This window comes from Lutjanus erythropterus, chromosome 2 (genome assembly GCF_056507025.1).
Source record: "Lutjanus erythropterus isolate fLutEry1 chromosome 2, fLutEry1.hap2, whole genome shotgun sequence".
Classification (NCBI taxonomy): Eukaryota; Metazoa; Chordata; class Actinopteri; order Lutjaniformes; family Lutjanidae; genus Lutjanus; species Lutjanus erythropterus.
The window spans coordinates 39,972,627-39,990,659 of NC_139318.1; the positions used below are offsets into that span (position 1 = coordinate 39,972,627).

Consider the following 18,033-nt stretch of genomic DNA (forward strand, 5'->3'; position numbering starts at 1 on the left):
GCGTTTTGAGTAGAAATAAAAATTAACACTATAATTTTGTAGAGACGTGTTTGCAGCTTCAAAGCAGAAAAATAAGGCAAGTCGCTATATTAAAATCAGGACAAAAAGGAACTTTATTTTAAAAAATAAACATTTACAGTACCAGTTAAAAGTTTGGACACATCATCTTCTTATTTAATGTCTTTTCTTTATTTATTATTTTTCTACCTTGTCGATTAATACTGGAAACATCAAAAATATGAAATATAGAATTATGTAGTGAGCAAAAAATGTGAAAACAAGGCAAAATATGTTTCTGCTTTTTAAGAATCCAAATATAAAAGAGATTTTTGCACACTGTTGCAATCAAAGGTAAGATAAGATAATAACATTGTTGTTATTAAATCTGTGCGAGAGTCTTTTTTTTTCTTTTTTTTGGTACACACTTCTCCTAACTGCCGGTCGACCTCCAACTGTGCAAAAGTTTTTTGCTTTTTGTTATTTTAGGTTTTTCAAAGTAGACAAATTTTGCTTTGACAGCTTTGCACACTGTTGGTACAAACTGAACCTTTTATCTTTAAAAAAAGAAAGAAAAAAGAAATAGATATTGAAAGAGAGGTTTGTCCAGACTTCTGGTACTGTAAGTTAATTTGCATTTGAAACAGCTCGAACTTCTTAACTAAATTTGCATTTTTTTTTGTTTCGTTTTGAGAAAATCAGACTCAAATTACAGACAAAAATGACTTGATAAGTAGGATGTTTGTTGCGGTGTGTCTGAAACTTCACAAACCTTAACCTCAATCAAAGCAGTTTTGTGAGACGTCCTGATTGCAGATTCATTCTGAACGACTTAACAGCTGTTTCAGACCAAACATGCGAGAGCGAGTAGTTTGTGCGAGGTAGAGCGCAAAATGAAGAGCAGCACATAATCCTAGAAGCAGCTATCCAGGATGCTACATTAATTGTTTCCATCCATGTTTTTTTTGTTTGGTTTTTTTGCACATAAAATATCTGAGTGGAAAGATTAAAAAAACTGCAAAGACGTGTACGCTTGGCTGAGGTGGAAAAGTTAGTGCATAGATTAAAAAGCGAAATACGACAAAGTGCAGTGGAAACGGATTTAACGATTAAATCATGACATACACTTTAACATCCATGGGAGCTTCCACTTAAGTAGAGCCCGACCAAGACTGGAGCTACCAATCAAAAAGTTCCCATATTCATATCCCAGGTGATATTGCAACGATCCCTTAAATGCTTTCAAACACATATAACAAAAAAGTAAAAGTGACGTTTAACAAAAAACATTATTGTCCAAAAATGTCACCCAGGCATAAATTAGTATAAATTAAAAGAAAAATCACAAATAGCAAAAGGATTAAATACACTTAAAATGCTGCCAATAAAACTAAGAACATTAAAAAATAAAAACAGTCTGCATCATACTCTATCAAAAAACAAAAAAAGTGTGCCTATTGGACAACATATACACCGATATATAAGGGATGATGTACAGGATGATACTGACCTGCTCACTGAACATTATCCTGCTAAATGCACGGTTCCTTACCCAAAAAACATAATATGACAGAAAGTATTAATTTTAAAATGATTTCCAGTCGCGTTTTGGCGCCACCAGCCGTTTATCTTGATGCTCCCAACTTGTATTATTTGCATAATGGTGATGGATAGAAAGGCAAGTTAATTTGCATTTTCTTTGGCCAATTCTCTGGAAATTTGGCACCAATTTGCGCTACGTTTGAGTGGAAACTTGACTTATAGGAAGTAAAAGCATCAATATCAATATTCTTATGTGGTATCCTCATCCTCTCGGCCTGATTTTTTTTTCCGATTGGACTGGAAAGTAATATTGTAAAACTGCTGGACTTAAAAGATGCAAGAAATTAACTTTTTCTCCATTTTTTGCTACATTGAAATTATCGCCGTCTTAACTTAATCATAAGTTCTGCCTCATGTCAATAAGAGAGAACAATTGGACGTTTGTTGTTCCAGTTTAATTCAGTTGGCTGCTAAATGTGGCAGAAAAATAAGTGTAGGTCGTGCCACTCTGGGCGGTGCAGCTGTTGGAAATAATGTCCTTGCTCTACGCGATGTCAAACTTGCACTTTTGTTCTAAAAGCCTGTATGACGGAGATACCGGTGGTCGGACGTCCGTACCGTCTCAGATCAGAGTAACGTGGATCAACAGAGACGAGCCGCTCAGCTCTGATTGTACTGAGGGTCTGAAATTAACTTTTTCTCCACCAGTCACTGTCGCAAGGGATTAAAAAAAAAACATCATTATTATTATTATAGAACTTTTAGATGATTTTGCTTCTTTGCACCAAATCTTATTATTCCACATACTTCTGCTTTTGCATGTTTGGGTCCATTAACTTCAAATCAAATTCACTCTTTACATCACTGCTGATCATCTTCATCAATTTTTACATTTCCTGCCTTCCAGCCATTGATGTCTGTGGAGGAGTATTAAGGCCAGGCTTAAAGGAAAGTTAGCATTTAAAAAACAAATTAGACATGTTGAGAATAAATTTGAAATACCCTTTCGACTTTATTCTAGCAGTTTAACTTTATCCTTGAAGTACAAAATTCAAGAAACATCTTCCTTCTCTCGTTTTGCTCGGCCCTGATGCTCCTCTGTAGCTTTCAGTAATTTCTCTGAAAATCAACTTGCTGAAACTTGAAACTTGCTGCAGAGAGGAAATCAATCGCAGTCAACATTTAGTAACCTTTAGTTTTAATCAACATTACTTTACAGTCGTGTGGTTTCTTTATTAATTTAAATGCTCGCAGGGACTGTAGTGATCAATTCTTGTAATCGATAACTGTTGCAGTCTGTTGAACAGCAGCCTTTTGCAGAGCAACAAATTACCAACTTTAAATTTTGCTTTTCACAGCCTCCATCTCTCTTTGCTCTCCTGCACTGGAGTTTCTGATAACATAGTTCCCTCTGCCAAGGGTTGTTTGTTCTCAGCACCATCTGTTCGTCTGTCTGTCAGCAGGATTACAGGAAAAAAAAAGACTACCGGCCCAATTTTCATGAAACTTGGTGGAAGGGTGAATCGTCGGTCAAGTAAGAATCCATTAAATTTTGGAGCGGACCCAAATCACAGGCCGGATGCACAAATTATTTTCCACTTTAATTAACATAGAGCATTTGGCCTTGGTGGAGGTCTGTGCTCTCTGAGTGCCCTTCTAGTTAATGAATGTTCTGTCAGCTGCCGTTTAAACGCTGAAGATTCAAATCATCAGTCAGAGCCCCCTGAGTCCAACCTTAAAAATAATCTAGTATTTCTAATAATTCATGTTGAGGTGTGTTGATGAAAACACGCCCATATTAATGTTGCACAAAAGCACAAAAAATATCAATAGTTAAAGTGACAAAATAAAATAAAGGCGCACTTTTGCCCCTCTCCGTCACCTCACAGATTTTAAAGACACTGACCCAAACTGGACTTGAAAAATTCAGATTTATGACTCATTAATAAGATTTAAACATTGGAGTGTCTTTAAATGCATCACCAAGGGATGATTTTAAAGCCGTAATATGTAACGTCTAAAAAAACTAGACATATGTTAAATATTTTGCTTTGTTTCAGGCTCACATGACACTGTTCAGATGCAGAGAAATCTGTAAATTATTCAAGGTAGTGCCATGTTTTCAACTAGCTGCTAGGTGCTATAACATCTGTGAAAAATATGGGATACATCGGATAAATCAAACGTGTTCACAGAGCAATTAAGTTGAGAAAGTTTCTCATTATTTTGAGATACCTCGTCCATGAACATTAAACTACATCTTTTGTTAAAGTTTTAATGTGAGAGCGACCCCTAGTGGCAGAACTTACGTATTGAGTCCATTTTAAAACAGTCCCTGCTCACAAGTGCAGTATCATGTGATGATAACATACTTTATAATAAATAAAATAAATAATATGGACAAAGACATGTGTCTCTCTGCACCAAGTTTCACATTTAGGCTAGAAATGACCCGAAGTCTTTGACGGCCTGGAAAGAGCAGACGTGTTCGTTCTTCACTTCTAAAGTCAAACCTGCAGACATAAAAGTTACCAGAGTTGGTGACTTTAACGTCGTCGTCCTCCACAGAGCTCAGTTTACCTTCATATGATGGACATTTAGGGTTAATTTCAGACCTTTATTGAGTTGATTTCTGTTACTTTTATATGTGTTTTGTTTTAATTCTGTTGTATTTTATATTTGTCGTTGTCACAGAGATTCGTTTATTTTATTGTGCCATATGGATCCTTGTGCCTATGGAAATCTGAATGTTTTTTTTTTTTCTTTTCTTTTTTTGTTAAAATATTGTAAAAATCTGTTTCCACATCATCAGTTTGCATGTAAAGCTCTGTCTGATGAAGATGGTAACACTTCAGCACACAGGATGTCCTCATATTAGACAAAAATAGAACCAGAGCATATTTGGAATATTTCCTTAAAAGGTGACTTCAAATGACCAAACAATTATCAGTCATTGAGCGAATCAATTAACTGACAAATTGTTAAACAGTAAAAATTCACCCTGTGTTATGATTGAAAATAATCAGGCCTGAAAAGATAAAGTGGGATTAAATGTCAGGTTCTTGGTTTTGGGGTTAAAAAGGATGATTCAGATCAGACTCTGTCTGTGTGAACAGAGATGTTCAGTGTTTCTCTATGAACATTTACTGCTGTTCTCCCTGTGGGCTCCATTTACGACCTTTTTCTGGAGCTTTTCAGTCGGTCTGTCCAGCTGCTCTTCTTTCCTACCTTTTTCTCTCTGTACAAAGAATGGACCAGTCAGACAGACAAATCCACCGCTTGATAAGTAAGCTGGCTCATTTTTTTTCCCCAAAAAAGTTTCTAATTATTGAGAAGGTTTTTCAATACTTGGAGAAAGTTTCTCCTTATCTGAGAAACTAAGTCAATACTTGGAGAAAGTTTTTCACTGCTTTTGAGAAACAAAGTGATTATTTTGTGAAAGTTTCCCTTTATTTGAGAAACTAATGAATTCTTTTGACAGTTTCCCCTTAGTTGAGAAAGTTTCTCATTATTTTGAGATACTTTTAAGCATCTCTGGATCTTTGGAAGTGTGCGCCTCCATACTTTTCTGATGGAGTGTAAGATGAGAACATCAATCATCAATCATCTGTTGTTAAATGGGAAGTTACAGCCAGCAACCGTTAGCTTAGCATAAAGACCTGAGACGGTGTGAAACGTTCGCCTCGCTCAGTCTGAAGATGACAAAATCCACCCATCAGCACCTCTAAAGTCAAACTTAATTTTTAAATTAATTTTCTCCATCAGAAAGCAAAAAAAAAAAAGTTTCCAAAAGGTCGGATTGTTCCTTTAAAAGTGTCCTTCCGGGCCGAGATCTATTTTACTCCTCAGCAGAAACAACGGTGAACAGAACAGCTCATCTGTAGTGAAAGTTCTCACTTCTTCACCTTCAGTAACCTTAATCCCCCTCACCTGTGATCACCTGACATCCTGTGTGCTAAAGTGTTAGCATGTGTGTCGGACAGAGCTGCTATTAGAGCAGATTTTGTAGTGAATCTTGAGCTCAGGTGAGTCCTGCCGCCTGATGACTCTGATCGCTACAGTCCAAGTTTTCAGAGCTGTGTTTTAACTGACTGCTCGATGCTGAAGTCGTTTGTTTTTAATTGTTCAGTGCAATCCGGTCCGATGCGATTGGTCTTCACGTCTTGAATCGTCATTATGGTCATTGTATCAGAATGTTTCTCTGCAGCACTTTACCCGCGACGTGTGGAAGACGAGTCCAGAGGTGTGTTTATGTTTGAAGAATAAGTTCAGAGACGGCGCTGGAATAAAACTAAATTCCTATGAAAAACCACTCTTCAATCTGCAGGTGATCTACAGTTAACAGATGCATCAAATGTTTTGTCCCAGTGTCACATTTAGGTAAAAAAATATCTCTTCTACATTTAATGCAGCTGCAAATATCCTCATCATCAATACTGAAATAAAAAAAAAAATCTAGCAAGCCTGCTGTGATGAAGTGATAACTGTATCAACTGAATGAATATTTGATTAAAAAAATGGTTCAGGAAAATTGAGAGTGTTGTGTTTATTGCAGATGCTTGTGGTGATCTGAGTTTTTGATCGCACTGTAGAAATACAGAAGATTTAAAGGGACAGTTCACCTGAAAATCAAAAAGTCATATTTTTCCTCTGGCTTGTACTGTTTATCAGTCTAGATCCTAAATTCTCAAACTGTGCTCCCTCTAGTGGTAATTGAAGGAATGTCAGATTTTTTTTTTTTTTTTTACAAATGAAATAAATTAATTTAAAAACAGTCTGACAGTTGCTGTCAAAGATAATACAAAATTCTGAATTAAAATTCTTAAGATATGAGATGACTGAAATGTAATTCAAATAAGTTTTATATTTCCTGTATTTTTGTTTCAGTATCAGCCTATCACAATCATGAATGCACATAAGTGTCAGATAAGACAGATCATAAGAGGAGATAAAATGCAGAGACTTAAAATTAACGCTTCAAAAACACTGAAATTGTGGCGCAGAACTGGAAGTATCATGAAGAGAAGTGCAGATCGGGAGGAGAACATTTCGAGCAGTGGCCACTCATGTTCCCTAAACCTGCTACCGTCAAACAATGTAAAACGGTGAGGAGATCAAATCTGAGTTACTTCCAGTTTGGAGCTGGATTTATTAGAAATAAACCTGCATCGTGCGTGAACTGTAAGGTTGTCTGCGCTATTGTATTTTAACCTCAGTCATGAAGGTCGTGCTTGGAGAGGCTAATATTGTCTGAGGTGGTACGTGGTATAAAAAGTTTGAGAAAAACTGATCTAGATAGTTTTGATGTGCGTTGCAGAGTTTTGAGATATCAGCCGTAGACATGTCTCACTTTACTTACTCTCCAGAGCAATTTAAATGAACGGTGACCAGTTTTCAAACATAAAAAACATAAAATGCCTCCATACTGTTCATCTGGCATAATCCAAGTCTCCTTAAAGTCCCAACATGCTGTTTTAACTCCGTCGCACCACACACAGCCAGTTCAGACTGTGCATGTAAATGACAAGACAAGCAGCATGGAGGCATTTTATGTTTTTATTCTGTTGTTTTTTTATGTTTGAAAACTGGTCACCATTCACTTACATTGTTTGGGAACATTGTTTTCTTGTGAAACTCCAGCAGTGATTTGTGGACTAAAAAAACCAAACCTTCAATCTGTGTGAGGGTGAGTAGATAATGACTGAATTTTTGGGTGAACTGTCCCTTTAAGCTGTAAGAGGTTGCAAACACACAGTAGTGGCTGCTCACTGTGTCATCTGGTTTATTTATTAAAGAAAATATACCCAACAGAGAAATGCAAATTCATCAGTAATACTCCATTATATATTTCACATAAACAAACGGGACATTTTTAATCTCCGTCTTCTGATGCTCTTAAACTTTTTTTTTTTTTTTTTTTTTAAAGTGTTCCTTTATTTTTGCATTTATCTCACTTACTCTGGTTCATATCGGCACTGTTTGACTGAGGATGCACACAATTACAGCTTCCTTTACATTTGCAGTGTTAAAGCAGCAAAGTGGACAGCAAAACAGAAAGAGCATCAAGAAAAAAACAATAAATATAGAATAAGTGAATAAGCATTATAAATAGGAGAAAATAGGAGCAATATGAACAAGAAGAAATATTTAAAAGTCTTAAAAATCTTTGAATATTAATATCATTAGAATTCTATTATAATAATTACATTTTTTCTACTTGAGTGCTCTTTTTTAAATATTATGTCTCTGTTTCTTCCAAAGTGGATTCAAGTTTTACTTTGTCTGATCTGCTGTGTGTTTAAAGGAGAACACTGAAGATGTGGAGAAAAGAGATGAAAGTCTGGTCGTCTTACCCTCAGAAAGATTAACTTTGATGCTGATGTCTCTGGATGTGGAGGACTGTCCTCTCCCTCACTCTGTCTCCTGTGTGTCTTCAGTGTTCCTGGTTGATGAAACATACAGACTCCTGTTTCTTCCCCTATATTTGGTGTTTCCCCGACTGGTTTTTTCACATGCACTCAATGACACTTTGTTCAGCGCAGCAGCAGCAGTGACAGCCCGGCTGCTTTTGTGTTTCTCATCATGGTAAAATTAGGCGATGAACAACCACAGAAGTGGCTTAAAGTAATGATCTGATTGTTTGTCTTGTTTTATGCAGCTTCAAGATCAGCTGCGTTTTATCCAGTAAAAATCTAAAGGCTGTTACTCATGATTTTATTTCCCCCTCATTTAGATGACTGTACTTCTCTTTACATGTGTCTTAATGACAAAAAAAAAAAGTAAAAGTAAAGTTAAAGAAAAATGAAAAAGAAAAAGAAAAAGAAAAAAAAATAAATTTAAATAAATAAATAAATAAAATGTTAAAAATTAAAAAAAAATTGATTCACATGAAAGAAACCCAGCAAGTTGTGTGCGTGTTGCCTTCTATTCATCTTCTACTAAAAAGACCTGGGAAATAAATTAGGAAACAGTCATGTGAAACAAGGCCTTTTTAAAATAAAATAATCAACTCTACTTCTCGTTTCTATATGGCTATATCTACAAGAATTTATATATTTACTGAATAGACATATTAATTAGTTATTGACTACAATGGCATCCAAGCATAAAATGTATCAAAGACACTTTAATAAAAAACTTTATTTAGTCAATATTTTTACATTTATTATTCATTATATTTTAGCATTTTTTTTCTCTTGGCTGAATTGATCTTCCATACACATGACAGCGCAGTCAGTGTCCTTGGGTGTATTTTTTTCATTTTTTCCAGTCTGGATTTCCTCCCGCCTCCGTCTCCTCTGAACCGCTGTGATTGGCTCGGTATTATGACGCGTTCCGGCCGACTCGTAAACTGCAGCTCTGATTGGTAGAAATCTCATGACCTCGTAGAGCCCCGCCTTCTCTCCGGCAGAGGACAGGTTCAACATGGCGGCGTCCCTGAGGTGCTTTCTCCGCACAGGAAAGGTGTGGGATTATTTCAAAAGTTATTTATTTTTTATCGTCGTTCTTTGGTTGTGGATGATTAACGACATTAATGGCGTCTCTGTGTCTGTTTACAGAATGCTGTGTCGGCTCTGGGGCGGCGGGAGTTTCACAGGAGCACTCCGGCCGCTGTGCAGGTCAGTGTTAGCAGCTAGCAGGCTAACTGTGCAGCTAACAGTTCAGCTGCTGTTGGCTGTTTGTTTCTTGTGTTAATTCAGCCGTAGAGTGCAAGTTAATGACATAGCACAGCTGACAGTTCACAGTCAGTCAGTGGTTATTTATTCGGAGTTGGTACTTTCTCATTTTAATGGTTCCGGCCGTTGTCCGGTCACTGAGCAGAGATGCGGGATGTCACATCATGTCAAACCTGATAGTGTTTGGATGAACCACTGACTGTACAAATTAAACCGTGAACTGGAACATCACACATTAAAACCATAAAGAAAAACGTTACCAGTCCAGTTTAATGTATGATACAGGCTACCATATTTTATTTCTTCATTAAATATTTAAGATGTCCGTCTAAATAAATTTAGATTTGGAGTTCACCAGTCACTCACTTGTCAGTATTGGTAAGATTTAAGGTTAGGGTAATTCATTGATTATCAGAATATTTGGCAATGAATTGAACAGTTGACTACTAATTGATTAATCAACTAATCATTTCAGATCTACTTCCAGCCCTATAAAAACAAACGTGTGGGATTTAAAATATTGTCATCATACAAGTATAATTATCAGAATATTAATCTTATTACCACTAGAGCCTGAGGTCTTTCTTACACTGAAATATTATTCATTTGTTTATACTGAATACATGTGGAAAGTACACATGCAAATGCAGCACAAAACAAGTATTGCTATAGTAGTAAAAAACTAACTGTAACAAAGAAAGCTCCTTTGATGACATTAAATTAAATTTTGATTAGTGTTCTAATGGAAATGTTTTTCCAAACAGTCTTTATTAAATCTGTACAAATTGTCAGGATATTGTGTTTAAACTGGAAAAAAATCAGAGTGTGCAGAGCTTGCTAACAGGATAAAATGGCATGTGAAAGGAAAGAGGATAACCTCTGTCCTCTGGGTGACAGCAGTGGGTCAGTTACTGACTGTTGTTTTTGTCAGGTGACGGTCCGTGATGCCCTGAACCAGGCGATGGACGAGGAGCTGGAGAGGGACGAGCGTGTGTTCCTGCTGGGTGAAGAGGTGGCTCAGTACGACGGAGCCTACAAGGTGAGAAGACGTTCAGTAGAACACGGTGAAGACAAGTTGACTTATTTCAGTCCATCATCATGCTGAGATGCCAACTAGCCAGTGATGAGACCAGATGTGGCATAGTTGGAGAATCTCTGGTCATATTTGTGTGTGTACTATAAAATTAATCAAGAACAAGGAATGTTATATAATTGGTTGACTGGCCTAATTCTTTACAGTAATAGCCCATATTTGTGTGTGTAGGTGAGCAGGGGTCTGTGGAAGAAATATGGAGACAAACGTATCATCGACACTCCGATTACAGAGGTGAGACACTAACATTGTTGTACACAGTGTTAGCTTTGTGATGAAAACACTCCTTTGGAGAAACATTTCTCAGCTGTTAACATTTTTGTGTCTCACTGTTGTGCAGATGGGTTTTGCCGGTATCGCAGTGGGAGCCGCCATGGTGAGTTTTTTTTTCCATGCGCATGACAAAACAATCCTTAAAAGTACAATATCATTGAAAAACTAGTTGTATTTGTAGTCAGTTGATTAGAAATTTACTTTTACTTTTATTCTCTAACCACATTACTTTATGCTTTGGTTTGTGAAGAACACAACTTCAAAAATTTTAATTCACTGGAGAAGCTTTGGCAGTTTGTTGGTTATTTTCTGGTTAACTGTCCAACTTAAGTTAGCCAAGCTCAAACTAACATGAGCATCATTAGTATGTAAAACAGCTCAGAGAGGGCTGAGCTGCATGCCCAGTAAATTATATAAACATGGGACAAAAAGGCAGTTTCAACAACAAGTCAAGTACAGAATATTGAATAAACTGACCTATCCATTACCTTATTACTGTTAAATACATAAATAAACAACTGCATGTGTTGTCATACAAAATGAATCAAGATTTTGAATAAATATACCATCACATTTAGGTCTGCAACCTGCGATTATTTTCATAGTCAATTAACCATTCACTTATCACACTATATGATCACCCACAACAACACACCTGATTACTCTTCAGAAACTCTTTGGATTAAATATAATGATTCCTCTGTGCACACATGTCCATAGTATTATGTTATAGAGTTGTCACAATAATAGATATAATAATAGAATTTTAAGCTCTGATGCAATTTTAGTAGAAAAAACAATACTCGATACCTTTTTTGAAACCATGCCAGAAAAAGTCACTGAAAACTGTCCGGTTTTGCTGCAAATCAAACTTGTCTTCAGACAAAGAAGACTCAGCTGAACTCAGGTCTTAAATGAGCACTTAGATCATTGTCTTTATAGTTCGGGACTTTCAATACTATAACAGATATTGTATTTAAATATGTTGTCGAAAGAGAATAAATACTTCTATCAAACTTAGTTGTATTTAGGTGTTTTTTCTCCTGCAGCTCTCACTAATATTAAACTGTTGTCCTCCACAGGCCGGCCTGAGACCCATCTGTGAGTTCATGACCTTTAACTTCTCCATGCAAGCCATCGATCAGGTCATCAACTCTGCGGCAAAAACCTACTACATGTCGGCCGGTCTGCAGCCGGTGCCCATCGTTTTCAGAGGACCCAACGGCGCTTCAGCAGGTGTCGCCGCACAGCACTCGCAGTGCTTCGCTGCATGGTGCGTTCACCTACACCTCATACTGTTACTGTTTTTACTTAAGCTAAATTCGTAATCCTGCATGAAATCACCAAACTAACAGCTGAGATCTCAGGAAAACAGATGTCCGACAGGTCAAGAAACACGAGCAGTTAGAAAATCAAATATGATGATCGGTGGTGTCGGTGTGGTTGTTGTGTCTGTCCACAGGTATGGTCACTGTCCAGGTCTGAAGGTCGTGAGTCCCTGGAACTCAGAAGATGCCAAAGGCCTCCTGAAGTCGGCCATCAGAGACGACAACCCTGGTGAGTTGCCACACCTTAGAGCGAGACAGAGAGAGACAACCTGGGGCGAGACAAAGAGACAATAGCTAGCAAGTTGTTTAGACAGCACTTCATATCTTTGCTTACATGTGCAGAAAAAAAAGGTACATTAAACATCCCACATCCGAACAAAATACATTAAAAGTATATTTTCATAGAGACACAATAAAAGTTGCATTAAAAAGAGCATGATAGTGAGGACTGAGTCAGGGTTAAGAGAAGAATATATAGATGTAAAGTACTCTGTGTGTTGCAGCCTGACTTTAAAAAGTCTGTCCTCACTGATTAAGTTTATGATAACAGGAATAAATGTCTTTCTGCAGATATCTTTCTTTGCTCTGGGACTCTATACCTTTGCCCTGATAGCAGTAGCTGAAAGTAGTGATTTAGAGGATGGCTGTGGTCATCTACTCTAAGATTTTGCTATTTAAGCATTGTAATGTTTTACCATGATGATGGGACAGTTGGGTTTGTTTGCAGCCTGTAATTGTTCTGCCCAGTTAAACTACCAGGACACCAGGATTGTTTGTTGCTTTTGTTGTCATTCTTTCTGTCTCAAGTGACATAGAAAACATAAACTAATTTCAGTGTCATTTAAATGGATGTTGTGATACCCAACAGACCCTTGGAGTGGATTCGTGACAAATAAGCTTAACGGCCTCTAGCTAGAATTGATGGTATTCCAGAGTTCTTGCCAAGTTCTTGGCAAGTTTTCATACATTAGTCAACTATCACTGACCACGCGATCGAATGTTAGTCTGACCTTATGAGCAGTTTCATCATGTTGAGAGTATTACACAACAGTCAGTCCTCAGTCTTCCTGTCTGCTGCAGCTCCTCTCACTGCACAAACTGCGCTCTGTCTGATCGAGGTCATGTGCTTTAGTGACGATTTGATCATCTAACACTTTAAAAGACAGATTATATGAGCTGTGAATATTCTGTTTCCTTTCTTGGAGGGAAAAAAAAGTGGCCAGGCATCATTTTGGCAGAACTACACCTATCATGTCAAATTATTTTCTGTTTCCTTTACTCATCTAGACAGATAGGGGAAGTGATGATATATAACAAAATAAAAAGTTAAAGCTAATTTAACATCCTTTCAGTACTGTGGATGTGCCACAGACCTGTTAGTTAATGACATTCTTGCAATTCACTGTTTAATTCAGCTCTATGAACATAGAACGTGCAGCAAACTTCAGTATTGAATAAAAAATAATCACAAGTAAAGAACAAAGATTTCTTTTAAATATACTGCTCTTATTTTATATATTCTATACGGTCTGTTTGGCATATTTTCCACCAGACATTTTGTCAGTTTATGTTATGTTATGTTTATGTCATCTGCCAGACATGATGAAAACATGACGTGCTGGCTAAAGGAAACCCTGGTCTCAAACCACATCCTGAGGTTTTAGCTGGAGATGAAATGATAAAAAAAAATCACAATTCTTTTGACCAGAATCATCATAGTAATTAGTATTATCACAGTATTATTAAATTGTGCTGAAAAATTTAAGTTCAGAAAGTACTGAGACGCAGATTTCAGTCTCCTCGCGGTGATTTCAAACGATATGATGTACTTTGCGAAGTCATTGTTTTCATAGACGGCAACACAAGCTGCTGCTGCACCTGCACCTGGCACCTGTTGCCAACTTTGATTGATGCTTGACAATATGTGCTGTGATTTTTTTTTAAAGCATGGTAATCAAGCAGAGTAATTAAAATTTGAAACAATACTAATCATTGGGAATTTTATCACAGTTTATTGTGATACTGAGTATTATTACAACCCCAGTTTGAGCAAGCAGTCTTGATTGTTCTTGGATGTATTTACACCCCATGAAAGATTTAAACCTTATTAAAGATTAGACCGCTGTGTGATCCATGCCAAGATGCATGAAGTGTCACTGAACTCAGCCTCTGTGTGTCTGTTACAGTTGTGTTCCTGGAGAACGAGCTGATGTACGGTGTTCCCTTCGAGATGTCGGAGGAGTCGCAGTCCAAAGACTTCACCATTCCCATCGGCAAGGCCAAGATAGAGAGACAAGGTGAGACTCTGTCTCTGTGCAGACACGATGGTACCAGCCTGTCCGCCTCACTGTGATGACTCACTGCACCGACTGTTCAACAACAAACAGCATAATGAGGTTGATATTGATCAGCGGAGGCTGAACAGACGAGTGTTTCCAGTCTGTGATTGTGTTTTATGGAAAATCATGTCATTACCATCGATTAAAAGTTAGAAACTGAGCCTTTGTGTGTCTTGTTGTCAGACACTAACATGGTGATGATATTTGAAGGGAAACAGGAAGTGAGATCAGAGCTCGGATGTCAGAGATCCGTCTGTGTCACTGTTGTCATCCTGAACCTGTTTGTTCTTCTTCAGGTACGCACGTCACTTTGGTGGGTCACTCTCGGTATGTCGGTTTCTGCCTGGATGCTGCTGCCGTCCTCGCCAAGGAGGGAATCGAGTGTGAGGTAGAGGAAGGAGCACACCTGTAGTTATCTGACACAGATGGCCTGTGTTCAGCGGCCTGTTAACTACTTCCTGTCTGTGTTTATGTCAGGTGATCAACCTGCGGACTATCCGTCCTTTGGATGTGGAGAGTATTGAGACCAGTGTGATGAAGACCAACCACCTGGTGACGGTGGAGGGCGGCTGGCCTCAGTTTGGTGTTGGAGCTGAGATCTGTGCCAGGATCATGGAAGGTAACAGCTGAGTGGCTGCATTTCATACTTTGCATTTGTGACATTGCTGCTTTGTTAGCTTGATGAAGTGTTTTGTTTTTTTTGTCACTCAGACATACAGTAGGTGAGTTGATCTTTGTCAAAGCTTCACCCAAACACAACAGGATATTAACAAGAAGCCAATAGAACGCACAATATTTAGAGTCTTGTGCCCAAGAGAAGGGACTGAAGGAAGGGATATGAAGGAAGAAGACTTGCTTTCTGTTTTCTCTCTGGCTGCATCACTGATCCATTTTAAAACTTATATCGCTGTTGAAAACTTTTAGCCTTCTTTTAACCGTGCAATCACCAAGTAGTAGGTTTTGGGAACATAGCCTGTGGGTGTTTCCGAGTGCAGATGCTATTTTGGTTCATGTTTGTGCAGCAGCGCAAAGTGACAATGGGCCAAGCTGGATTTGATTAGACCTCCCAAGCGAAGTCCCTGCAGACTGAGCAACTGCTGCTCTAAGGTTAACACAGTGAGCAGTTGTGTGTGATGGTACTGCAGATTCATCAATACATCTGTCCTGCTGCCTTCAGACGGCTGCAGGGAATAATTCATATTGATTTATAAGTTAATGCAGACTGTTTTACTGACGTTCTTGCTGCTGCTTCGTCTGCTGACAAAATCATAAGATTGTCTGCAGAATAACGATGCACTGGAATCATGGGGTGTTCTCAGTGCAAAATCCAAGACCCATTTTCCACCAAAATACCAACAACTTCTTTTGCGGCTTAATTTGAATGAAAATCCCACCTGTGCACCGTGAGCACTGGGCGCCAACATAAATATGAAGGACGCTCCCATTTTCCCTTGAATCATTCAATTTGTATAGATCTCTGTGATTGGCTGGTCTGTCAGTGGACCGACAAAACAAACTGGAAGGCTAAACTTGAAACGTCTTGATTTGTTTCTAACTATATTGTTTGGGGTCTTATGTATGTATGTAATAGTAAGGATCTAAAAAGTATTAAAAATTAGTTTAATCCAAATTCAGAATACTGTCATATAAGTTTCTGTACACTGATGCTGGTGTCAGGTTTGAAATGGGTGTTCTGCTCAGACATATTACAAAAATTCTGTAACTGTTATGTGATATCTCCAAAACCTGACAACCAAAACAATAAACAGCACTAAAGATTTTTGATGGCGTGAAAAATCAACTTTGAGCTTGAAGACAATTTGGGGATTTGAGGGGATTAAAATAAAATCTTAAACTGGCTTTGTGTGTTTTCAGGCCCCGCCTTCAACTACCTGGACGCTCCGGCCACCAGGGTGACGGGCGTCGACATCCCCATGCCGTACGCCAAAATCCTGGAGGACAACAGCCTGCCGCAGATCAAAGACATCATCTTCTCTGTCAAAAAGACCCTCAACGTCTGAACACACACACATACACACACACAGGATAAATTCTCCTGAATCCTCTTTGTCTTGTTCACACAGACGGCGGAAACGTCGTCTGGTAAAACATTTGAACCATGTGTAAATAACAGCCAAACGGGTCCTTTACAAACGCTCCAGATTAAATGTTTCCAGCCAGATGTTGGTCAATAATGCGCACAGCTCTTTATCTGCACCCAGAGTGGTGGACACACAGGGTTCAGTTTACGTCACTGCTTCTCTTAGTCGGTCACAAACTTGACCGAACTCTGTGTGTGACTCTGGCTGCTGTATCCACTTCTTCCCCCTTCAGAATAAAAGCTATTCTATCCTCTAGACTTTTCTGTGTTTCTGGGATGTTTGATAACAACAAACCTGCTGAGAGCACAGAGAAATGTCAGGATTTGATCAGTCTGCGAGTTTATCATTAAAAAAAATAATAATTTCTGCACCTCCTCCAGATGAAATAAATTAGGAAAATTTCTAACTTCAGACGGCATTTTATGTATTTAAGGTATTTATTTGACACATGCCAAACCTTTTTTAATTTTGTCACATGGAAAAAGAGTTAATTTCTCAAACTAAATGTTGAGAAAAGCACTTAATCTGATAAAACAGCTGGTGAAAATGGTTTGCTCCTGCTCTCAAATCTAGACTTGCAAACTGGTTGAAACTCAATTTTTGCTCTCAGTAGTTTTGTTGTTATTAAACTTCCACATATTTCTAACCACCAAAACATAAAATCAGTATATTGACGTAACTCCTCGCACTGACTGACTTGGTTCGTCTCTAAAGGCAGCAGTGAAGAAGAATGAACCAGCAGAGTGCTGGAGGTGGAGTGTGGTCGGGAATATTTATTGTAGCTGCAGCAGCTCTGTGGATGTTTTTGTTGCTGTAAATTAATCTGTTACAGAAATAAAAACCTTTCAGTCCTTCATGCTGCTTCATTCTTTCACAACATCATGTTGGTGTTATTTTTGTCCTCAGGAATCCATCCGGTTTACTTCAGGTAGAAGTCTCTGCTGTGGGATCGGTTGGTTTGTACATGTGAGTCATAGCGGCAGTCTGACTCTTCAAAGGTGGTCGTGATCTCAGATGTGTTTTCTGTCGGCCCACGGGGTGATGTGAAGGTTTCAGTCTGGTATTTTGAGCTGTGGAGGTCACAAATGACGTTAGAGTAACACCTCAGTGGGGTGAGGACAGATCAGAATCACAAAAAGGAACTTTTATCAAACAAGAAATCACTGGCTTTCAGTTTTTAGCTGATGTGTTAATTCCTGCCAAAGAAATGACGCTCAGTTTCAGTGGTGGAAGAAGTACTCGGATGTTTAAGTAGAAGTACTAGTACCACCTAGTAGAAATGAGGGCCGCACCATTAATTGGAATATTGTTAAAATTCCAATATGGCCATGTACAATGTCCAATATACAATACAATAATGAAGTACTGTAGTCCTGCAGAGATGCCAACAAATGGCAGATCATTATGAATTTTTTTTTTTTTTTTCAGTGAAAGTGACTCCAGGAGAATTTAAACATAATATATATTATTGAACTATAATTATTTATGCATCATGAAAATGTACATCACTCTACACACACAGTATACTGATGGGTAGCTTGTGAATTTCACAAAGAGATAAAGAAATATTTATATTTATCCATAATATTACACTATAATTTACTTGATTATATTTTGGGTTATTGATCTGAATGTAAATTAGCCAGTGACTAAAAGTTTAGAATATGTGTAGTAGAGTAAAAA

The 18,033-nt window shown here is 37.9% G+C and overlaps 1 protein-coding gene across 1 annotated transcript; it reads left to right on the top strand.

Moving 5' to 3' along the window:
• Positions 1-8,895: 8,895 nt before the first annotated feature.
• Positions 8,896-17,204, top strand: pdhb (pyruvate dehydrogenase E1 subunit beta). The gene is made up of 11 exons (XM_084739489.1): positions 8,896-9,003; positions 9,099-9,158; positions 10,147-10,254; positions 10,480-10,542; positions 10,649-10,684; positions 11,664-11,854; positions 12,044-12,138; positions 14,096-14,206; positions 14,545-14,636; positions 14,726-14,867; positions 16,124-17,204. Exons 1-11 carry the CDS (start codon positions 8,965-8,967, stop codon positions 16,267-16,269), a joined length of 1,083 nt encoding a protein of 360 aa, XP_084595615.1. The 5' UTR covers positions 8,896-8,964; the 3' UTR covers positions 16,270-17,204.
• Positions 17,205-18,033: the final 829 nt, after the last annotated feature.

Excerpts from the sequence above, each read along its gene's own strand:
- pdhb (XM_084739489.1), top strand. The coding sequence starts at position 8,965 with ATGGCGGCGTCCCTGAGGTGCTTTCTCCGCACAGGAAAG. Across the intron at positions 11,855-12,043 it reads TCGCAGTGCTTCGCTGCATG|GTATGGTCACTGTCCAGGTC; the intron begins GTGCGTTCACCT and ends GTCTGTCCACAG. Across the intron at positions 14,637-14,725 it reads AGGAGGGAATCGAGTGTGAG|GTGATCAACCTGCGGACTAT; the intron begins GTAGAGGAAGGA and ends TGTTTATGTCAG.